This window comes from Taeniopygia guttata, chromosome 5, assembly GCF_048771995.1.
Source record: "Taeniopygia guttata chromosome 5, bTaeGut7.mat, whole genome shotgun sequence".
NCBI classification, from domain to species: Eukaryota; Metazoa; Chordata; class Aves; order Passeriformes; family Estrildidae; genus Taeniopygia; species Taeniopygia guttata.
The window spans coordinates 52,283,488-52,308,168 of NC_133030.1; the positions used below are offsets into that span (position 1 = coordinate 52,283,488).

Consider the following 24,681-nt stretch of genomic DNA (forward strand, 5'->3'; position numbering starts at 1 on the left):
TATTTTAGTTTCCCTTTGTCTCTCTACATCTCACCCTATTTAACATGATGAGTGAAGTCCCACATGTAGTTTTATGTAGTTTTATCCATCTTCACATATCAGTGGGGGAAAGAATTATCAACACACCTCCTCATGGTACTTTGCTACAGTGGAAATTTAGCATGTACCAGATTATCTTGGTGGCTAATCATTGAACTTTGCTTTATGATCTATTGGTTTCTAGTGAAAAATAGCATTTTAGATCTTTTAATAGTGTCTCATAGAATGTTATATAGACATTGTCCACATGCAATGGGCGCTCCAATTGTGATTTCTAGCAGGGAAGCAAGGGGTCTTCATTTGTCATTGTAATATTCATTTTAAATCAGTCACTAAAGTGACTGGCAATCTTAAGAACATAATGTGGTAGACTAAAATAAGCTCAGTTACACTTGTCTGTTAATTAGGAGAAACTCAAATAAAAGCACTATTGTACTCTGGCTTTCTACACTAGTATCTAAGTTAGGTACAGAGAGATGTATACGTTGTTTTTGCACACTTACATGCATCTAACATGTTGCTCATTGGACTCCTTCTTTATGCATAAAATATTTTTGAAGAGCAATATTTTTTTTTGCATCACTGTAATTACTAGTCAGTTTTCAGGAACAATTAAGTCGTCATGGTTTACTTTCACATTCTCATTAGCTTTTTTGTTCTCTGATGATACCTATGATTTCTACCATAATCAGCACAGGCAGTTGCCAAATCTATCTGAAAATATGCACTTCACTTGCACTGGAAGTTTGTCACAAATATCCTGACAGAATAAGAATAATTTAAAAGATACGCATAGAAGGAAACCTGTGTCTAACTTTTGTGCAGAGGAAGTAATCTATGAATCAATATCTTGTCTACATAATGCAATGGTCTCCTCATTAGTTTGGGAAGTAGAACAATCAGAACAAATTTTTAAGCTAGCCTCACCCTCAAACTGCAGTCCAACAAAGCCCTGAATTTTGTGTCCACTCAGTAAATTTAGTACCTGTGGTTAAAGCCATGGGGAAATGGACAGTGACAAGACTGGATGAAGAATCTTTTCCTACCAGCCTTTTTTTTTTTTTTCGGTATACAATTACATTTGATTCTGTTCTACATAACAACTTGTTTAGGAAATGTACTGAAAGAAATAGTCTTGCACTGGTAAAGCATTGGCAAAAGGAGTGAACTGGTCTTTTCCATCTCTCACATGTGTGATCTCAGAGAATGGTCTGTCATCTGCCAGACAATGAAGTGCATGTTGTCATTGAGTAGCTAAAGGTCAGTGTTTAGCTGAGCTAGGAGAATAATTCAGAGCAAATCAACTATTAGGCAAATGCTGCTTCTTTTTTGCTTACAAGTTGTCTGCAAATAGATCACAATTTTCTCAAATATATTCATTATTCAGAATTATTTCCTGAATGATTTTTGTGTGTAATTATTGGTCTGTTCACAAGCCTTTCATTTTGGGTGCTTGGTTTTCAAGCTGTTTTAATTGGGCGTACAGATCACATGGCATCTTTCTGTCCTTTGGTAGGCTAAATGTAACTCTTGGACTCTACTTTTTGATGGAAAAATCTCAGTTATTGTCTTGGAGTTCAACAATCACTGCCATTCTGTTATATGTTCCTATAATTTATGTAAGTTTTATGTACATAAAACCACTAAACCAGATTCAAATCCGTAGAATATTTATGCAAAAAAGGAGTAAATATATTGAATCCAAAGAAGTAATATGGTGTACAACCGGTGTGAAGAATTTGAGAAATCAATTTTCCTTTATAATAGTTTTTCATTATAATTGCAATGCTGAGTTTAATTACTTCTCCCTTCATACCAAAGTTTGAATTCCATTGGTTTCACTTGTATTTCATAAAGATTTTTCTAAGCCCTCTTCCTTTACCAATTATTCTGGAGTTCTTGGAATACACTAGCATGTGTGAAACAGGAGTAAACCAACCCAAGCATGTCGCAAAGAGACTCATTTGGATTTGGTTGTTTGCAGCTTTATTTGTGTGATTTCTCATATTTTCTCTGTCAAAAGGGCCTAATTCTACTTTTCCCCTCATGCCAATGTGTGTGTGTAATCAGGGCTCTGACAGACAAGCTCTAGCATATCCAGTGGTGATGAGTTAAGGCATTACAACTTCCAGGAGGTCCAGAATTCTCCTTGCCAGGCATATATCACTTTCCCTAGCAGAGGCAGTAGACAGAGACCCCTTGTACCTCCAAACCCTCCCAGCCATAAGCTGCCATGCACAGCAGTGGCTGCTGCTGCTAAATCTTTGAGCACCACATCAACATCTGCAAGGCCTGCAGCGTCTTTACAGCCAGAAAAACGACATGGTGGTGTAAAGCTCGGCTGGAGTGAAGTCATGTTTATGGGGTGTCAAAAACACCCCATTCAAATGCAAACTGTACAAAACTTAGAAGTAAAATGTAACAGCCTGAACAGCTCACTTCAGAAGGCATCCAAAATGAACATGGCATTTGGGAAATTATAGCGTGAACTATTGCCCAATATAATTGTCAGCGTCGGGTTCTGATTTCATTTTCACTGTTTTTTCATAAGTGCAACTTTTCAAAGCCTGTAACTTTTATATCACTCTGAAGCCTTGATCCAGCAAAGCGCTTACACACATACCTAAATTTAGATTTTAAATTCAGGGAGCCTGAGATCAGGAAGGGACCATCTGTAGGAGCTCTTCTGTAGCACACACCACTTAGCTTCCCCTCCTGACTTCTGAGTTGAGCCAAATACTTTAAAGTCCAGGAGCAACTCCTTTGAAATGAATTTCAATTACCTGCTTGCTTTGAATCAAAAGCCTGCTACATGGTTTGTTGGACCGGGGCCTCCAGGAAACTAGAATCTGGTCTCCAACACTCCAAATCTTTCCTATGCTTTCCAATAATAGCTTGAATAACAATTCTCTTATTTACGATTTCCATGCATTAGCTAACAGGTTGGCTTGATAAAGAGCATCAGGACAGTGAACTGCCTGTAGCTGTCAGCTCTATCCTCAAAATGCAAATTGTGCAAAATTCTGCCTTTGAATGTTCATGTCTTTGTCCCTAGCTGAGAAGGAGGAGCAGATGTTTATCTGCAGTTACATTTTGGTGCTTCTCACATAATACAGTCTGCGGCCCAAATTCAGGTCTTGGTTGAATTTGTAAGTGTTCTCTCTATTTGCATTGGCATCCAAAAAGCAGAACATGGTAACAAACCTGAGTGCATACACCATACAGTTACATTTATGGGGAGGGAAGGGAAAAAAAACACGAGCAAAGCACTTCTCAGCACCTTCAGAAAATTGAGATAATGCCCCCAAACATAATTTTTTATGAGAAATGTGTCTTTTTCAAGCATTATTATACCACTTTCTCTCAAGACCACTATTCAGGATATACCTTGCATTCTATTTAAGTCCAAGGAATGTAATCAGGACTTGAGCATCTGCTCAGCATCATTCAGATTCTCACATAACCCTCTCAAACAAGATTTCTCTCCTGATGTACTCCCATGAGAACTGACAGAAAATATGGCAGGAGCTCTATCATCTGTACTGAGGCTTCAACCCCTTGCTCCCTTCTTTTTCCCCTTCCCACCCCTGAATGTCAAAAAAACAGGAAAGACAAGATTTGGAGATCAAGTCAAATGTCCAATTTATTTTTATAACTTGAAACTGGAACAAACGTTTTGAACGAGCGTACAAATGAAATGGTAGACACATGCTGAACTCAACATTGTGACAATAGGAGGAAAAAAAAGAGGCCAAAAATCTTGTACAGAGAATAAAAGGAACAATAAATATTTCACTAAGCCATATTGAAATGACCTCCAGCCATCTCAACATTTTATCCATAATAAAAAAAAAAGTGCTCTTGTTTTTTAAACAGAGCACAAATACCAAGCAATAATAAATAGTTCCAAACTTGTAGTAAAAGACAAAACCTCCAAGTAAACAACAAAAGCTCATACAATAAGTAATAGAAAAAGGTAATAAAAATATTTTGCCTTGCCGGTACAAATGCAAACAACTTAAATCAATGTTACTTTGCTTTGCAGTTCTAAAATACAAAGAGCACCATAAAAATGAGTTTGCCTGTGATAAACAAAACCTTGGACTGTCTTTTACATAGGACTGGGATGAAATGCTGATTTTTTTTGACCCTTTCCTTTAAAATTTCTATTTTTCTTTCCAAAACCAGGTTTCTGCACCTGTCCTGTTGCCAGGGAGTCAACTGGAGTTTTGTTCTGGACTTCAATGGCAGCAAGACTAGACACAATGAAAATACTAAATTCAACCTTTAAAAAAAATTAAAACTAAAAATGTGAAAAGAACTATGGCAGCATTCTAGCTATGTCCATGTTATATTGTGCTTATGGCCTAGTAAACTACGGCTCTTCTAAGCAAGAAGAAAAGGAGGGCCATTTCAGTATCACTACAGTCTGCAGAAACACAACCCTTGTGCTTTTGGGTGACTTATTGTTAGTTTAAGTGATCTAAGTCACAAAATTAGACAACTGCTGGTGTTAGCTATCCTGGATAATTAAAAACAACAGTGAGACTGAAACTCCTAAACAACTTACAATGAAATGAAAAGTGAAATTCTTTCTTAAATCAATGAATTGTAGACTGAAAATGTGCAGTTAACTTCTGATCTTCATTGCACTGATGCAAGTTCAAGAGATTCTTCTGAGTTCTGTGGCATGAGTGGATTTAAACAAAAGCCAGAGATCTGTATTTTCACCAAAAAGTGAAAATGTGCCTTTAAGGGACCACACTCCAACCTCAGTTCTGCTGGAATAATCCAGGACTAAGAGTGATGAATAACTCCTGATCTATATCAGTTTAATTGAGATACAGAATTTGTCCAGAAGACTTAAGGGTGTGACATTCAAGCCAGGAAGGCATATATCTATCTGATAAGGTGAACCAAAATTTCCCTGCTGTCACACCCATGCCTCTCCAATTGCTCCAGTGGTTCTGCACCAATGAAAGCAGAATCATTTGGCATGGCAATATATTTTTCTTCCTGTTTTTGTTTTAAGTTTTTCCATCATTTTCTGCAAGAGCGGTGATCATTTTCTCCTCCCCTTCACTAATGCATTAGTGCCTCTTCTGCCACATCTTCCCCTCAACCCAAAAGGGAGAGAGTGTGAGAGAGAGAGAGAGAAAAATAACTGCAAAGAAGAGAGACATCAAAAGGTACAGGATTTCATCCCAGTCCCTCAAACATTCAAAAATTTATGGAATGTACAATTAGAAGTGAACAGCAGCAAAGCAGCTAATAACATGGACTGGCAAGACCTGTACACGGAGTTGATCCTGTTCTAACAGGGAAGAGGAGGGCTGTGCCTGGACTAATTTTACTTCAACCCAATTACAGCTGTACCAACAGCAGGCCATTTCACCATTTTATGTCAAAGTGATGCAGCAGCTCTCACTTTTTGCTATAAAAAGACTTTCTTCCAGAGGGCAGTGGCAGGGTGTGAGAAGCAATGAGTGGGGGTTGGCCAGGAGAGGGAAGATGTATTGGACATCTTGTTTGGAAGGAGGGGAAGAAATCTCCTCTCTCTCTCTCAAATCTGCAGGGAAGCTGTGGGATGTCACCCCAGACACCTTTCCAGGAACGGAATTTCTTTTCACACAAATAGGCAATATCCATCCAGCCTGGTTCAACCATACCTGGTAAAACCTTGATGCAAGGGGTCCAGGCAACTTTGAAGTTATTTAGAGCCCTGTGGGAACAGCACTTTTTTGTAGGCCATTTCTGACAAAAAATATATATACAACTAAAATTATTTGTGAACAACAACAAGAAAAAAAAAAAAGTAAAATAAAAAAGCACTTAATTATTTTGTTTTGTTTCTTTTACTCAAAGGTCGTCTAACAACCCCCTTTTTTCCTGTACAATAAGGACTTCACATACAAATTTTTTTTTATTTTTGCAATATTTTATCCTGCCAAATTAAAAAAATATATTATGGCAGCCTGTTTGTTTGTTTTTATTTTTATTTCCAAATTCACTAACAAAAAGGTACATTAAATCCCTTTAAAAGGACAAGCGTACAGTTAAAAAATTACAAGCTTCAGTAAAAATACAGCAAGTGCCTACATCATATGAATCAACCAATATCAATATCCATTCCAGAAGGGGAAGGGAAGGGGAGAAGGGGAGAAAAAAAGAGAAAAATAGGTACAGGTCAGAAACGTGATTTTTTTTTTCTGCAAAGCAATAACAATATTAAGCACTTTTTTCTACGTACTTTTTCTACATGGTGTAGCAATCACCTTTTAATCCCCGAATACAAGATTCTATACATTTTTGAAATAAAAATTCAACACCCAAGGCAGAAAAAAATTTACTAAAACTCAAGACTTTACAGTTACAGTGACAAGAACAAATTTATAGACCCACCATTTAAATTTTACTGCAACATTTTCAAGGAAAAAAGAAAATTTTTTTTTTCTTTCTGGTTTTGTAAAATGCCCAGGCATTCTCCATTATTACAAATACTGGTCCACTTTTACAGTAATCAAGAAATTTTAATATATATAATATATACTAAAACCCCGTCACCAAAAGAAAACAATATACACATGGCCATTATGGCATTTTTTTAATAACCTATTAAGCAAACTTTGAAAAAAAAAAAGATTGCTCAAACACACATACACACAATTTCTTTTTTACCCTTGTATGTATTCAATACTGTAAACGTATTTTAAGACAGAGTGCACTAAATTTAACTTTTAAAAAAAAATTAGCCGTTGTTCCTGAATTGGTTTTTCTCATTCAATGATAGCAACTTGTAATTTGTGTCATTTGAGTTTTAATTCAGCAGTAAATCATTTCCATTCCATTTCCTAAGCAGCGTTGTCCTGAAAAAAAAAAAAGGCTGAGAATAATTCAGCTAATGTATGTCCGAAGTTGTGCTGGGTATACATCTTCATTTGATTGGGTCTTATGGCATTTTCATGTCCACTATCTTCAACCAGTAATTTTTTTTTTTTAAGTAAATGTGGCTCTTTTTTTTCCTAAAGAATGTACTTTCTTGTTTTACTTTTTTTTTTAAAAGTCTTTCCATTTCACAAAAACATTTTGCATTTGTCTCAAGAGACTCAAATAGGAAGATCAGTTTTCAAGGCACTCACGTCAAATTGAATGGCAGTAGAAAAACTGTCCAATAAATTATTTTTATTTATTTTTCTTTATAGTGCCAGTATTGTGAATGCCATGCTTAGCAACACTGACACTTAATCTCAGCTGTTCCTTTACAGTTTAACCCACCTTTGGGCCAAGTAGAATATGATGTAATTTCTTGTTGAGAAGCCATTTTTCTCTTAACCACAAACAAAAGATTTAAAGTGCGGGTCAACATAATTAAAATCTCTAACCATAATTGTCTACTGTTTGCTAATATTAGTTGAAAAAGGCCTTTAAAAATTTGGAATTTGAAATTAGAACAGGTGTATTTTTCTTTGCTTTCATTTTTCTCTGTCGTAAAGCTTTTATCTGAATACAATTTCATTCTGTTCCTAATTGAGTTGGAAAGAATCTCACCGACTTCAGTAGGAGCAGAATCTTGCCAAGATAGGTAAATCAACCAGAATTTATTTTTTCCCTTTTTTATAATAACATCACTGTACAGCATCTAAGATAGTTCTAATATTTCTATTAATAAACCAAATGCCTGAGTTGAGGCTTTTCACTGAGAAATTCACACTTTCCTATCTTTTAGCAATCAACTACAGCAAATATGGACTTAAATAGATGTCCTAAATTCAAATTTATGATTTTGTGGTTTTAAAAGAAAAAAATATATGGCATTTGGCTCCTCTGAGGTTTGAAAATATTAAAATGCTCAAGATGTACTTTTATTGTCTCTGGGAAAAGTCACAGGAGGGGAAGAGGGAGGGGAAAACACTCCAGAAAGTGACAAACTGGCATCATTATGTTGCCATAGCTTTTAACAAGAAGAAACTATTCTATAGTAATGCACAATTAAGAACATTTCTGGGTTTTGAGTGTAGCAGCCTTCTGCATCCATGTCTTTTTTGTTGCCATAACTTTAGTGCTGAAATCCATCTAGAAAAGGCCTCTATCTTCAGCGACATTGTCAGTGCTACGTATTTGATCCAATTTCAAACGAAAGTGCTAATTTTAGAGATTGTTATCCGCTGTACAATTTTGTTTTCCCTAATCTTCAGGGTTATTTAAGAAGAGGAAAGAAAAAGGAGAGGAAGGAAGGAAGGAAGGAAGGAAGGGAGGAAGGGAGGAAGGGAGGAAGGGAGGAAGGGAGGAAGGGAGGAAGGGAGGAAGGGAGGAAGGGAGGAAGGGAGGAAGGGAGGAAGGGAGGAAGGGAGGAAGGGAGGAAGGGAGGAAGGGAGGAAGGAAGGAAGGAAGGAAGGAAGGAAGGAAGGAAGGAAGGAAGGAAGGAAGGAAGGAAGGAAGGAAGGAAGGAAGGAAGGAAGGAAGGAAGGAAGGAAGGAAGGAAGGAAGGAAGGAAGGAAGGAAGGAAGGAAGGAAGGAAGGAAGGAAGGAAGGAAGGAAGGAAGGAAGGAAGGAAGGAAGGAAGGAAGGAAGGAAGGAAGGAAGGAAGGAAGGAAGGAAGGAAGGAAGGAAGGAAGGAAGGAAGGAAGGAAGGAAGGAAGGAAGGAAGGAAGGAAGGAAGGAAGGAAGGAAGGAAGGAAGGAAGGAAGGAAGGAGGGAAGGAGGGAAGGAGGGAAGGAGGGAAGGAGGGAAGGAAAAGAGAAAAAATGAAAGAGAAAGAAAGAAAGAAAGAAAGAAAGAAAGAAAGAAAGAAAGAAAGAAAGAAAGAAAGAAAGAAAGAAAGAAAGAAAGAAAGAAAGAAAGAAAGAAAGAAAGAAAGAAAGAAAGAAAGAAAGAAAGAAAGAAAGAAAGAAAGAAAGAAAGAAAGAAAGAAAGAAAGAAAGAAAGAAAGAAAGAAAGAAAGAAAGAAAGAAAGAAGAAAGAAAGAAAGAAAGAAAGAAAGAAAGAAAGAAAGAAAGAAAGAAAGAAAGAAAGAAAGAAAGAAAGAAAGAAAGAGGGAGAAAGAAAAAAGAAAAAAGAAAGATTTCAGTCCAAATGCTGGCTTCCTCACAAGAAATTACACACAGTTAGCTTAAATTTCAACAAAGCAGCGGCCCAAAAATTATAATTTTAAAAGATATGTTTCTCTCCTACAATGCAAGTAATCTCAGGCTACGACTGGGTAAAATTAAAAAGGGATACCCAACAAAATTTTAAAAGAAATTTAAACAGAAAGAATAAAAAAAGTACCTGCACATGCCAAAAAATTACAAAAACCCAATAAATACAGAAATTATTGCACAGTTAAAAGGCTCCACAATTTTTACTGCCTTAATCAACCCTCGGGTTTAATAGAACTTTGTAGACACAGGTTATATTTAAGTGCCAAAGTCTGGCACCTTACCATAGTTATGCTAAGTTATGTTTACGGAGGCAAGTTAGGTCATCTTTTCTCAGTTGGCAATAGTTAAACTGTACAAATAAAATGTTACCTAGACCCCTGAAATTTAACCTAGCGGAGGTGGGGGCAGGGGGGACGGGGGGAGGGGGGTGGGGCCTTAGCTTCTTTCTGCCTGCTCAATTTTGACGTCATTTGTCAGCAAATGTTCTCCATGCCACTTTTTCATGTGTTTCTCCAGGGTGCTGTAAACACTGAAGGGCATCTGGCAAATGTCGCAGCGGTAGACCTCCTTCCCTATCTGGCCATGCGTTTTCATATGGCGCGTCAGCTTACTGCTCTGCGCACATGCATAGTTGCAGAGCTCGCATTTGTAAGGCCGCTCTCCAGTGTGGCTCCGACGGTGTACCGTCAAATTGCTGCAGTTCTTAAAGACCTTGCCACAGTACTCACATGTATCGCTCCTGCGTCCTTCCTTCGAACTGGGTCGCCCGGGGCCAGGTCCACTGATGTGGGGGGTGCTGCCTCCGCTCGCCGTGCCGCTGCGCCCTGAGAGCCCCCCGTCCAGCATGTCCCCCGGCGGAGTGGAGAAACGCAGGCTCCCGTTCTCCGATGAGTGCTCGGAAGAGGTCGCGAAGGGGGATTGTCGGGAGTCTGTGAATCCGAGGAACGGATCCTTCATGAAGTGCCGCGATGCTGCGTACCCTACCAGCCACTGGGAGTAAACGTTTTCAGAAGGTATTATCGTTGCTGGTGGCAAGTCCAAATCTTTCTCTACCTTTATTCTTTTAGAGGAATTGTTTAAACTGGGGCTCGTGATAGGTGTTGGCTTGCGGGGGAACAAGTTTGGGAAGGGTTCACCCGGGCCAAAGTTTCTTCCATTGACCGTACCTTCCTCAGTGCGGTCCAGCTCTCCTACCACTGAGTCTTCGTCACCCGGATCTCTCTGACAGAGGTCTCGAGGACACAAGTCTCGCTGGTCAGAGGACCTTTTCATGAAGCTACTCCTCTTCTGTTTCTCAGCTAACATGTCGTTATATTGCTGAATGGCACCTAGACTTACATTCTCAATGACTTTTCCCAGGACGAGGGACTTCTCATCTGGCAGCGACTTGGAGCCATTTTCTCGGTTACGACTCAGCTCTGAGTCCATACTAAAGCTCGACTCTGGCCGGCTCTCATTTTCAAGCTCCTCTTCCTCCTCCTCCTCCTCTTCCTCTTCTTCGTTGTCATGGCCCAGGGAAGGATCGCTTTCGTTCCTGAAATCTGCCTCACTGGATTTCAGTCCCTCTCCAGTGAGCTCACTTGTGCCTGGCTCTGGGGAACTAGTGGTGGACAGTCCATCATCTGACCTGCCTGTCATGGAGCCAGCTTTATGCATATGCGTTTTCATGTGGCGTTTTAGCTTGCTGGCTTGGGAGCAAGCATGGTCACAGAGCTGACACTTGTAGGGCTTTTCTCCTGTGTGACTGCGCCGGTGCACGATAAGGTTACTCTGGAACTTGAATGTTTTCCCACAAAATTCACAGGACTTGCTCTTGGCCTGAGGCTGGGGAGGCGTAGTGCTGCTAGGGGGCATGGGGGGCAGTGGCGGGGTGCTCAAAAAAGGTGATTTAGGACTTGGCTGGAAAGGATTCAACAGACGATGCATAGGGTTGGTGCGACTGGGTGAGACTGGCGGAGGGGTGGAACTGTTTCCTGCCAGCTCTCGGAGCCTTCTGGAGAAATCCATCGCTGGGGACTCAATTGCCATGGGGTTTAAACGCATAACTCTGTCAAAGGCACTGGGATGCTGGGCAACTAACCCCATTTCTTCGGCACTAAGGCGATGTGGATCCAGATGATGACGAGGCGGTGGGCTGAACAGCGGAGGCGTGTTTGGGAGCCGACCCTCACCAAAGCCAGGGTGTTCACGCAAGATGGGTCCTGTCATGCGCAAAAGGTTGAAGGGGTTGTTGTCTCCAAGAAAATTCATCAGCGGGGACTGTGCAACAGTCTCCGGTCCCAGAGGAGGAGGGATGGTGATGCGTGGAGTAAGGGAACTGTTTGAAGGGCTTGTTTCCAGGTAGATGCGGAATCCATGTGTGTTCTGGGCATGCTGAAGCAAGAACCAAGCGCTATTAAAAGGCTGTTTGCATGTTGTGCAAATATAGCTTGAAGGCTCATCTTTACCTATAAAAGAAAAAACAGAAAGAACACTTAAAAAATAATACAGCGGAGAACATTTAAATACAGTTGGCATTCGCTTTATTTTGCTAACACACTTCCTCCTTGGCATTTCTGAAAGAAGTATTTAATTGCAATGTATTGACTGATATAAATTGTTGAACAGCACCTTTAGTCACCGCACTTATTCATTTAACATGTATGACAAATATCACACATACGCATTTGTGCTATATAAGTTTACATCCTCTAATTTGCAAATAAAACCTTCTTTTATGACGTGTAAGGATCCAAATCCTTTCATGTGTTTATTCCACAAAAAGGAATTTGTTTCAAGGGATTTATGACTACAGACAAAAACCAAGAAAAATGCAGCGTGGTAGGTTTTACAAGGCACCTGTAAGGACCTTCAGTGTCATTTTCACTCTCTTATTTTATATACTTCATGCAGCAGTCCCCTGAGATCTTGCTGAATTTAATTTATACATGCTTAAGTCATGCCAGCACTTCCATTTTTAAAATATTATGTAGCTATTTAGCCACAAAAGTCCTATTCAAGTCAACAGGAGCTTGGAAAACATACCCTTGTATAAACCACTTTGACAATCTTTTTGCCAAAACACCAAGAAGCCACTCAAATGAAACATCCGGTAATCAAAGCCGACAGCACAGTTGCAATTAACAGTAACAAATGTCGGGCCATGCTTGAACCAGGTCCCAAGAATTTCTGAGCCTGAGCCTGCCCTCCAATGCAGAAATGTTCACCAGAGCCAAAAACACTGTTCTGTTTGCTTTTCTAGCCTCTTGGAACAACTGCATAAAGGTGGAAAGCATTCCTTTAACCTTGATTCAGCTTTACATAAAGGACAGGTGTGGACAAGTCTGCATCACAGTCATAATTTTGCTAGCTAGAAAATTCCGGTCCTGGGCACAATGTAAACTATGTGATATCTGCAAAAAGCATTTCCCTGCTTGCACCCCCCCCCTCCTTTTTTTAATGCCTCTGCAAGACTCTGATAAATTCATTACATAAATATGTGTCAACTTGAAAATCATGATGCAGGATTTGTTTTGTTGTTTGTTTTTAAATGAGTGGGAGGTTTCCTGAAAAAAACCTGACCATTTTGGAAAGCCAAAAATTAATTCCTTGCTTGTTTGTTTGTTTATGATAGCACATGTTTTGTCTAGCAATGGCCCCACTGAACCGAAAGGCACTAAACTTCCTGAAAGCTCAATACTTGAACTAAACTTCCTGCCTGACCCGTGAGGGAACCAGGACCCAAGCAATGCCTGATTCAGCCCCTTCACAGGAGCTCAAATCCAAAGCTGAACTAACACACCCTTTCTAGACAGGAGGCTGCCATTCCCCAAAGCCTGTTGCATGAGCTTGAAAATTAAAGCATTTATAAAGTGAACAGAACCATATTATTGAAACTACCTTGTAAAGAGGAATGACTCATAGCAGACAAAAAAAAAAAACAAAAAAAAAAAAAAGAGAGAAACAAAAACCAAACATTTAAACTTGGGAAAATAAGAGAAGCTGATTGAATTCCCCTCTTCTGGCTGTTGCAGGAATGACTGCTGCTAACAAAACCTACAAAACCTTAGACAAGGAGGCTAGAAGATTATCTGCCTACCTATCAGTCTGCCAGTTTATTTAATCTTATCAACCAGTATGCATCCATAGCAGCATAAAGGAAAAGGCATGTATCAGATTGAGACTTATTTACAAAGGTAGGTGATAAATGTGGTCAAATCTTCATGCATTTATTGATTTAGTAGGGCTGTGGATAGCAACTTCAAACCCTGATTTCACTGAAGCTTCACAGCCAATAAAAAATGTACACAATACAATAGACATTTCTGTCTGGCTTATGTGGTCCCCATGCACTGGACCCACACAATGCATCTGTATGTGCCAGACATAGTTGCTTTGATTAATTTCTAACAATCACTATTGGAAAAAAACAAACAAGTTTTGGAACTGCCCTTGGCTTGAAAAAAAGTGCCCGTAACTGCTACTGACATTAATGAAAGCCACATACAAACATGGAAGGGAACTGATACATTATCCCTTAAAATCTACTCAGCACTGAGGCAGTTAGGAAGTTTTATGTCAGCTTTGCAGTCAAAGCAACAGTAAATGCTCCCATTATTACGTCAAATATTTAAATTTCTGTTTCTTACAGAAATATTATGAAAATGTCTAGACCTTTAACTTTTCTTGCACAGCAACATGTGTAGTATTAAAAGGGACAGAAATCACTGAAGCAAACTAAAGTATATAACATACTCTGTCAAAAGATTTTTTAAACAATATGTTTTACCTCAGCTCACCCTAGAATAGATTTTAATAAAGCCCCTTACAAAGTGTGATCTAATAGCAAATGAAGTGCATCATCTTACAAGGTCATATATCTTCAAATTAAAGAGTGCTCTGCACCCTTCACCTTCACTTTATCCACTCTAATTAATCGATTTATTACCCACAGCTGTTCAATTCTTTCATTTTTAAAGTAACAGCATGCCGTCTTTTTTTGTTATGGGGTTTTTTCTTTAAAAAAATAAAATGACTGAGTGTCTGTGTATATGCATGCTTTGCTTAGCTCAAGAGCTGACAGGAGGAAGAAAGCAGCTGTGTATTAGGCGAAAACAACAGCAACATGTTTGCTTCAGAAAAGGCACATATGTAAGAAGGAAAATTCCTGAGTGGGCTGAGGATCAAGGCCAACCTAAAACTGAAATGGCTGATTAAAAAAATTACCCTCAAAATGGCAGCTGGCTGGATGCTTGCTATTACATGTTACATGGAACTAAGACATTTTTGTTTGTTTTGCCCTCCAAAACTTCACCTCCATGAAATTCAAGAGAGGAAAGTAAGTCCCCACCTTTTTAGTTTTCTTTCAAAGTGACAAAATTAGTGCTACTAGTGATCTAAGATTTATATGCTAGCAGCCATAGGTCTTCTCTACCTTGTTTGTTTTGTTTAGCTTTTATGTTCCTCAGGGCTCCTCTTCAGGAGACCTCAGCACAACAGCAAAATTGACTGTAGGCTACCTGGCTACTAATCGCTGACTGATTCATGAATGTTAATATATGCATACCTATATATATATATTTTTTCCACAGCTCTCAAAGACTCTCCCCAGACTCCCTCTTTTAAAAAAATAGAAAAAAAAAAAAAAAAGTTAATTACCATATTATCACTTCATGGTTATCTTGCCTAAAAGTTGCCCTGAGCAGTGTAGATGCTCACTTTTAAGAACAGAACAATGTCAAAAAGTCTTTGAAGAACCTCTCCGTACATTTTTATGTTCAAAAACTTGCTAAATATTTTAAACATGCCCAGAAAGAGCCATGTATTGCTCAAGAATGATCCTTATATTTAATAAAGCACCTACACTATAAAAGTCTTTGTTATAAGGCTATTTTTGATATATAGCTATCTTAATCCCTTGTCACCTGCACTGAAGTCTTTTTAAATACCCACTTTATGACAACTACCTATATAGTCTTTGCCATATGCAGTCTTTATCACTTTAGCATGTGCTTCACTTTGAGCATGTGAGTAATCAACATCAGTGAAACTTAAGCATAGGCTGAAGTGCTCTGTTGGATGGTGATGAAATTATTCATGTGCTTAGAGTCAAACACAAGCCAAGACTTCATTAATACTGTTCTATGAATTGCACATGGTTTCAATCTTACAGCCTGTAACTAGGCTTGCATTTCAGGGCTGAGAGCTGAAGTATAATTCTTTATTTTTACAGTAGTTTGTAGATATGATGTATGTACAGAGATGAGACATCCAGGTCACAGCTCCTGAGCAATCAATTGTAGCTTCCAGGTTGCAGTAAAGCCAAACAAATAATGCCAGTTTAGACATGATAGAGGTTTTTAGGACTGAATCCTACTAAGACTGCTGAAATGGTATTTCAGGTATTCAAAAATACCATTTAAAGGCTAGGAGGAATTGTGAAATTAAAGAATGAGAGGACTGGGATAAACCCTGAAGTTTGACCTCATCCAATACCAGCCCTCCTGTCATGGGCAGGGACACCTTTCACTAGACCAAGTTGCTCAGACTTCCATCCAGCCTAGCCTTGAACACTTCCAGGGATGGGACATTTGTAACTTCTCTGGGTAATCTGCTCCTATGCCTCATTTTTTCCTAATATCTGGTCTAAACCTACTTTCTTTTTGTCTTTGTCCTTTGTCCTGTGGCTACATGTCCATATCTATGAGCCTATTCATATCTATGCCAGCTGCTCCAATATCCCACTTCAAAGGCCACCAAGTGGAGAGTCTACAACCTTTTAAAAGTCTACCTCATTCCTTCTCTCCTTTACCATCATTAAGATTCCCCAAGTGCCTAATCTAAATCTTTCTTCCTGCAATTTAAGATCTTAATATATTATTCTACCCAGATGTACATGCAAAACACAGGAAAAAAATTAGTCAGTTATCATCCAACCCAAGAATTTGCAGCTGAACCACTTTGTGTCTTTTAGCACCCCCTTCTCTCAATTTGATTTGGAAATGTTGAGGGAGAATTCACTTTGTATTGGAGTAGTCAGTAGCCATGTTGACTATTTTCAGTATTAAAAAAAAGTTGTCTTTCCAATTCAAATTGCTGAGTTCAACTCCCAACAGTTAGATCTTGCTGTATTTTTACCTGGGAGATTAAAAATCTCTCTAGTATCTTCTCCCAAAGCAGGTAATTTTAAACTTTGAACTTATTGAACACTGTTGCCTTTTCTGAGTATTATGACAAAAATATGGTGTTTTCCAGAAATATTAAAATGTGTTTCCTCGATTAGTGCATGTTAAATTATGTTCCATTCAAAATGTCAGTGCAATAATGAGCCTTCTTCTCTTTCATGAACAGCTCTAAACAAAGCTGAATTCCAACCCTGCCTTCCAAATTCTGCCCTTACAGGAGACAGTGAGAAAACACAGGTCAGAACAAAACTAGACTGGGTCTGTAGACATCCACCCCACTGCACCAATCAGCCTGAATCCCTGACTTATCTGTCTCTTGCAGTCTGACTTGTATCATTTAGTGATATGCAGATCTTCCTTGCCCAGTTGGTACATAACTTTATATGTACCCTGAATGCTGAGCGCCTTTACCCTGGAGATAAAAATTTCCCTCAAAATATCCTCAGTTATTCTGGATACCATCAAACAATAATCAGTGTGAGATAAGAACTGTTGAGAATTCATTATTTTCTGCTGAGCTACAGTGACATCCAGTGCCTTATGAATCCTCCCCTCAGCATGCCTGAATAATTCCATTAGCAGTAACAGGGAATGAACTCCCCCTCGTTTTAATCACCCACCCATAACCCCTGCCAGGACTGCAGTGAGGACCTGCAGTCAGGTCCATATAACCACTGCCATTCCTTACCTCTAGCAGTACTTTCCAGATAATGTTTCTGGCTCAATTTTACAAAGCTACAACAGCAGCAATAAAAATGTTAAGGAATTTTAATGTTGGTTTACTGCACCTTTAGAAGTTCAGGAAAAGTAGAAACTTGCAAGCTTTAAAGAAAGGACACCTTTTATTGTAGCACTCAGGAACAGACATGTATCAGGTTCTTCCAATCTTTCCTCCAATATTACTCTCTCCTCCACCACTTGATTTTTAATGAACATTTAAATAATTACTCCTTGTTATTATGATGGTTACTCTAATAATACCAATAAAGGTAGCATGGATGCTCCATAAAAAAACACACCTTTAATTGAATTATTATTAAATTAAAATGCCATAATTGAGAACACAATTTTAATAAGTCTCCTTATAAGACCAGCTGACATTAAAGAGAAGGGCATTAAATACTGGAAAGATTTAGTGTTGCATGGTGAAAAAAAAATATCATCATAAGTGGTTTGACAGGTCACCCAGACAAGGGCCAAATGCTTTTCAGGTGTCTGCAGTGTGGATCTGCTATGTGGCCTATATCAGTTCATGCTTGGTGCTTGATTGGATCTGCACATATATCTCTAATATAGGAATTTATGCTGAAGGGATTTCATAAGCCGTATTATAACTTTAAATTTTCCAAGTTAGCAAGAATTTTTACTTACCTATATTTATAATAGAATAAACATTATCTGAGCACACAAAATATTGAGAGTTTTATCCTCCCTCCTTGCATTCACTGGGCTATTTGGAAGTGCTACTACCTCCATTTCAAAACGACTGACAGGCTCAATAAAAATTAAGACAGAAATGCAAAGTAGGGTCCAAGTATGGGCGTGAATCACCATTGCCAGTCCAATGCCAGTCACTAGCTTTAAATTGCAGACACAAAGGTCCCATATCCCTTTTCACCTCTCTTAATATTAGTTCTGTTTTGATGGCAGCAAGACTGAAAATGGAAAACAAGCACAACTCTATCCCCAGAGCTAACACAGTTCATCCATCCCTATACTGCCTCATCTAAAGAAAGGGCTCAAGAGAGTCTTGCAGCACATCCTGCTGAGGGTTAAGGGGACTATCACCAACAGTTCATGAAGTTAGCGTCAATTAGAAGCTAAAGTTGGTATTTTATGACTTAACAAGTCGCCTGCAGTCTCACAACCCACGCACCTCCAATTCTACACTCAGATAAACAGCCCTGGTCTCCTGGAAATCTCAGACAACCTGAAGTGCATCTCAGTCAAGAAGAGTAGGTGAAAGTTGAGGTGTAAAAGCCCAAGTATGAGGGGCCACAGGGCCTGTCATCATCTGGAAATGGGGAATCTCAGGATGAGGTCGGTGAAAAGAAAGAATGTGACAGGGAAACAAAAATGAAATGTTTTTAAGAGGTGGATGGAAAATCAGGGGTATCTGAAGAAAGAAGTAATCGTGAGGTGTTGCTTCTCAGAATCCTATTTCCTCCCATACAAGGCCCTGTTCTCTTTTCCTACCTTGCCTCTTGATAGCCTATCTCCTCCAGTGCCATCCTCAACAGAAGAAAAATCACGACTTCATGCAATATTCTTCTCCCACACACTGCCTGTATGTTTTACAGCTTTCCCCATCCTCTTTCTACCTTGACTAGTGGGACTGCAAGCTCTCAACAGAGATTATGCAAGAAGCTTTATGCCAAGAGAACCTACACACCCCACAAGACTCTATTATTCCCCGCACTGATTTTGATTAGTGATGTGAATATTCTTGAGAGCATTTTCTACCTGTTGGAAAATATCTACAGTAGTACTGGTTGACACAAATATTAAAAAATATTAATATTACACTACTGTTAGCAATGTACTATTATTTTTTGTGTGCTAAAGCCAACTATCAAACTAGTTTTGGTGGATTAAGTGCTGCCCCATTTTTGGGAAACTATTTTATTTTCTGAAGCCATTACAGCAGTGTTTTTTCCCTATTAGGCAGAACTGTAAATAATCTGTTTGTCAATATTATATTAATAAATATCTATTTTGCCAAATTAACTATATTATTAAATGAAGGGAAAACCAAATGGATTAATCACCAATACAGAGCTGAGAAGTCAGACTGTCATGCCACCTACAGCCAACCTTTCAGAATTCCAAGAACAAAGAGCATAAATCCTTAAAATCTTAGTGATATCAAGCTGATGCACCTTGCCAAACTTTGATTTGAATTACCCTGATATGAATTCAAAATAGCTGTGATGATCACCAAAGCAGACTTTTTCAAATTTTTCCAGATAAACCACACTAGGTTATCACTAACAAGGATCTTAACTAGACTTACATAAATATACCAAGTTGCAATTCATTTGGTTTTTTTCATTGAACTTTCCCCAGCAGCGTATTATATGTCCTCTCTGGCATTTATATTTATAAAAAAGGAGGAGGCTGCAGGCAGACTACAGCCATGCATAACACAAACAGATGCTTCCTGCTTCTTAATGGACATGGGCGACCTTTGGCTGAAGCAGCTTGTGTTCAATGGTCCCATTTTCTGTGAGACTTAATCATACCTCAGATCTGTACTGCCAGATTCACATAAATGAACCAAATGCACAGCTCAGTTTAATTTCTAGTGCGTTACAAAATGGTAATACTATATTTTTAGGTATAAAATGTCAATAGGCATTTTGGGCCACTTCCTTCTGGATGTCCAATTTTTCATTCCTTAAAAGAGCTTCTGGCTTACTGGAAGTTAATGTTCAGCCTACAGAAGTATAAGAAATGCTTTTACTTAGTGCAGAAAAGGAAAGAAAAATAGGTTGCAGAAGTTGGAACTTGTGACACAGGGATTTTTACCCAGAAGCACTATTTAAATGGAAGATAAAAAAACATGTTTGTCTTCTCTGAACACCTTCTCCTAATTGGTGTTAAATCTAAAATGCAAAGGCAATTTATAAAGCAGAGGAAGGGAGAAGTGTGAAAAGTAAGGAGCAAACAGGAAAATCAATATTAAAAGATCAATAGTGAATGAGTTAACTTTTAAATTAGCCCTTTGTGATACAACAGTTTCAACTAACTCCACCTTTAGCATCTAAACAGCTTTGTGTCTTTTAGATAGTTTCTTTGAACCTAACACATCAACTAGCAGACTGAACAGATGTTTTACAAACCTGCAGCATAAAATAGTGAAAGCTATCAGCTAAAATGGGGATGGTGATACAGAGGGGCACCTTACCCACTCGTGAGATTAAAAGACCATAGGACTACCCGTGTCTGGTGGTTTAATATATAGGATCCCATTTACAGCACTCATGAAAAACCCTTGTACTGCTCAAGGACACTTTTAGGCCTTTTCTTTGCATAAGGTATTCAAATGCATTTGAAATAATGTCAGTCTTTTCTACAACATATGAAATATGCCAGCAGCTTCCCTTTAAATCGGTTTCCTGTAAGCAGTTTTGTTTGAAAACTGGCAAGTGCTGGGATTTTTTTTTTTTCCCACTGACTTCTAAGGTGCCATTTTCTCATCTTACAGTCAAGAATTCTCAGTAATCTGAATAGGAACTAAATGGAGGGTATATGAAGGAAATTGTCCATGTCACATAATGGAAAAACAAAGAGTAAATTAGAAAACAATAAAAAAAGCCAAAGGGTGAAAACAAATTTTCCTGGGATTTTTTTCCCCAGGAGTACTTCTGTCTGTTTTACTACAACTATTTCTTAAGGGTATTAGGTGTCTATTCATAGTTACTAAATAAAATAGCATTTTGTTTTAATTTATTGCTTCTTTAACAAATGCTAGCTCCCATCTCTGCTTCTTTAAATCCACAAAATCTCCACATTCAAGCCTAAGAAGTATTGTAAAGGCTGTAAATCTTGTTTTAATGGAATGTACATTTAGCTATGAGGAGATAATTGACGTTATGGAGGGCCTAGATGCTGAATTATATAGGTTATCTAATACAAAGGGGACTCATTACCGAAGCACTACAAACAAGTAGTAATATATGTATATTGTTCTGAGTGGCGTTATAGCAAAAGTGTTCAGGTCTGCAGGGATTTATAAAACACAAGAAAACAGCAGACATGCACTTGTAAATTTGTCTCATTTGTCTCTGAAGTTAAAGGTTATTCCCTTGATCTGAATTTGTAATAAAAACATGCTAGACTAAGGTTTGTAGAGAATGTTTGAATATGTAAATTGTGTATAATGATAGGCAATTATAGGGTAAAAACTGGACCTTATGAATGTTAGAGAATTGCATGGAGCATCAAAGTATTTTCCTTCAGATGAAATATTTATCTTTTATGCATGTTATAAGCACTTTTTCAAAGGTATTCAGCAACCTATTTGAGCAGAGAGTTGACAAAAATCAAACCATTATAGCCAGCTAAGACCGTGGGCTTATGCACAGGAGAAGCCACAGCTTTTTACAGAATATACATAATAAATCTCTTGAACTAATGGTTCTGGAGATGGATCCTCAAGGACAAGTTCCACTGATTTTCACTGCCTTAGATGAAAGCTGGTCAGATGTTCCTGGATTTTTTTTTTAAAGATATGGGGGTGGAAGTGTAGGGAGGGAGACTGCAGAGAATAACTAGGTAAGAATGTGAATTTTCTTGGATTGATTCAATGAAGCTCCATTTTCCCTCCAGTTCATTGGCTGCTGTTTTCAGGGAATAATAATAATAATAAAAAAAAAAAAAAAAAAAAAAAAAAAGAACGGTCCATCAAGATAGAAAGGAGTAAAGCCAGCAGATGATACTATAGTTTATGCTACTGAAGATAAGGTTTTCTCCTTCTCTGAGCACGACAGTCTGTTCAGGTTAACCAACTGCAGTGTTAGAATAACTCCAGCCGACTTGTCACAGAGTACAAAAGTCATCAGCAACTGAATGTTCTTTTCTGCACCGCAATTAAGACGAATCAATACGACGTGCCACAAATGGTATTTTACTCTCAATAAGAACTCGGGCTGAGTTTATTCAGAATATTTTAGCGCTTCCCCAGGGGATTTTGGTCCGACGCAGATGGCAAATAAAGTACTCAGCCTAGGGCTAGAGCACATTATGCTAATTCTAATGTCAGATGTACTTTAATATACAGCTCTATTTAATCACCCCATTATTTCACATTTCCATATGAAAAACCTGCGGCACTTCTGCAGAGCTTTCACTCTGCGACAATGCCAGCTTCCTTCAACTAGCTCACTGTGAAAGAGAAAAGAAGACTGGTCATTCTCGCCAGTCAAAATGTTACAGTTTCAAAGTTTCAGTATTCCTGAATTTAAAGCGGGTCTTCCAGTGCAATTAGCAAATCGCTCGGCTAGAATGCTGATATGTACAAAATGCTAAGGAGGTGTGATTGAAAAAAAAATAAAAATAACAGCCCTCCCTCTCCAGCTCATCTGCTCAAGCATGCAGACATAGGCAGGCACGTACCTCAAACCCGCTCGCAGAACGGTAATAATAAAAATAATGAAAATATTTTCATAGTGCAATTCAACCAATATTCTCAACACTTGTCACTAAAACATTGCTATTCCCGGCTGTGTGGCTTCCGTTACTTAGAAGAACAGACATGGCTGGCACAGCTGCCAACCTACAGATGTCTCTGAATAAAACCTTCCTTGTGTATCAATAATTTTTGCCTGAAACAAACTACACCTCTAATTAGGTTTTAGAAGCCACATACCTTCAATACAGGCCACTACCCAAATTACCTGCAAAATTTACCTTGATGCCCCTTCTCTGGTGACCACAGAATTTGAAGCTTGATTGTAAAATTATTTAAAACTGGATTTACATTGAAAGGAATGAAGGAAAAGACTTTGCTGTGGAGCAGTTTTTCAAGCCATGTAGGCTTTCAATGTGCAGACAGGGAAAGCAGAAGCAGTCCTTGGAGCACTTCTTCAGCATCCAAGCTTTCCCTTATGAATAATTCTGTGAAGGCACTTTAATTCTGCATGTATGTACAACCACCAGTGAAATGAGTTGCATGGTCTCAACAAAACCTTCCCTCTGTTTGGCATAACTGGGGCTGCATGACAACCAGTACTGCTCCTCAGTGAGAGCCAGGTCAGGCCTAGATTATATAGAACTGTTATTAGAGGAATGTATGAAGCTTAAGTCGATAATTTTGTAATCTTTTCATTAAACCTAAAACATATTTCACTGAAAAAAAATGTATTTAGAAAAAGACATCATTTTTCCTCCTCCAACCACCCAATCTGCATCCCTTAAAAATTGTTCAACAATGCATGCAGCAGCTAGCACCTGGGGCCAGATCTCACCTGGTTTCACTGCTATGCATCAACATTTAAAGATACAGAACTGCACTCTGTGCCTTGACACGACATATGCCACAACTTCCCTGTCCTAATTTGAACACAGAGAATGATATTCTTCACAGTAAAGGCGGAAATTATTACATTTTCAAGCTTTCTTTTATTTTTATATGCATATATATATATATAAATGTATATGTGCGTTTATGCATATGTGTGTGTTTATATGTGTATAAATAAATTATGTGGTCTTTGTTAGACTGGCTATGAGTACAGCATTATGCACAAAGGAGAAGCATGGATCTGGACAGGGCAGGGCAGAGGTCCATCCTTCCCTAAACTAGACCTTCAAACACATGATCTTACCATGGGAGAAGTATATGCAAAAGTTGCACCCCCCTGGAAGTTTTGTCTGAATGGTAAACACAGCCCAAATTAATTTAGTAAATTAGGGCAACTTTAAGATTTGTTTAAAATTAAGTCAGTCACTCTCAGAATGAGTAGTTAAATTAAAAAAAAAAATGAAATTAATGTTTACTATCCCAATGCAAAGCCTACCAAAGTCAATATGAATCTTTCCACTGGCTTCAATGGGCTTTGGAAGCAAGTCTTCTTCCACTCTGAGATTTGTTAGTCTCAAGACACTGTCTTCAGTGTGGGGATAAATCTGGCTGTGGTGGTGTAGTTAAAAGAAGATAACTGATTTCACAGCAGCTACAAGCCTAAAGAGCTCAGCTGTAAATACTTTAGAGGAATAAATGGAGACACAGATAGTAAAGTATCTTTTGTATCTTTAGTTAAAAGGAAAAACAGTTGAAGTACAAGAAATGCATGAACTGAAATTAATCCTTAACAATTCTGTTGCTTTTTCTTCAGCTGATATTATGTTGATTTTTGGAAATAAAAAAAGGACAATAGCAGTTCTCCCTAGGTTGAGCCGATTTCTTTAGCTCACTTTAGATAAACTGACTGCATTCTTAAACTCTATTTTTAAGAATTCTTTTGTTGAGACTAGCAAAACAATTATTAATAACATATTTATTCTTGACAATACACAAATTCGTGGAATCACATTCATTTTCCATCATTATGGAAATTTTTGAGTGCCAGAATGTTTGCAGAAACATCTACACTAAAGGGTTCCTACAGGACTCAGAAGTCCTGCAAAGGAAAATCCAGTCTGAGTGAACAAAGAAGCAAAATGAACAGAAGCTTTAAAAGCCTAAATGAGGAGGGGGCACAGGGGGGGACAAGGGAAGGAGGAAGGTATAAAATACTCAGATGAAAAATAAAACCCATTAATTACAGAGATAGGGATCTTGAGGGTTGCTCTAGATAAAGCATTTAAATTGCAAACTATGACTATGAAGTTAAAAA

The 24,681-nt window shown here is 38.4% G+C and overlaps 1 protein-coding gene across 8 annotated transcripts in view; it reads right to left on the reverse strand.

The window, feature by feature from the left end:
• Positions 1-3,656: 3,656 nt before the first annotated feature.
• Positions 3,657-24,681, reverse strand: part of BCL11B (BCL11 transcription factor B) — a 98,192-nt gene continuing 77,167 nt past the window's right edge. For 7 of the 8 annotated variants that reach the window (XM_072930390.1, XM_012574317.5, XM_030274953.4 and 4 more), the window contains one exon: positions 8,650-11,626. In XM_072930390.1, the coding sequence (XP_072786491.1) occupies positions 9,615-11,626 (2,012 nt within the window). In that variant the 3' untranslated portion in view covers positions 8,650-9,614. Of the gene's footprint in view, positions 8,229-8,649; positions 11,627-24,681 lie in introns of those variants that run through there. The other variant, XM_072930394.1, reaches the window with a different exon arrangement.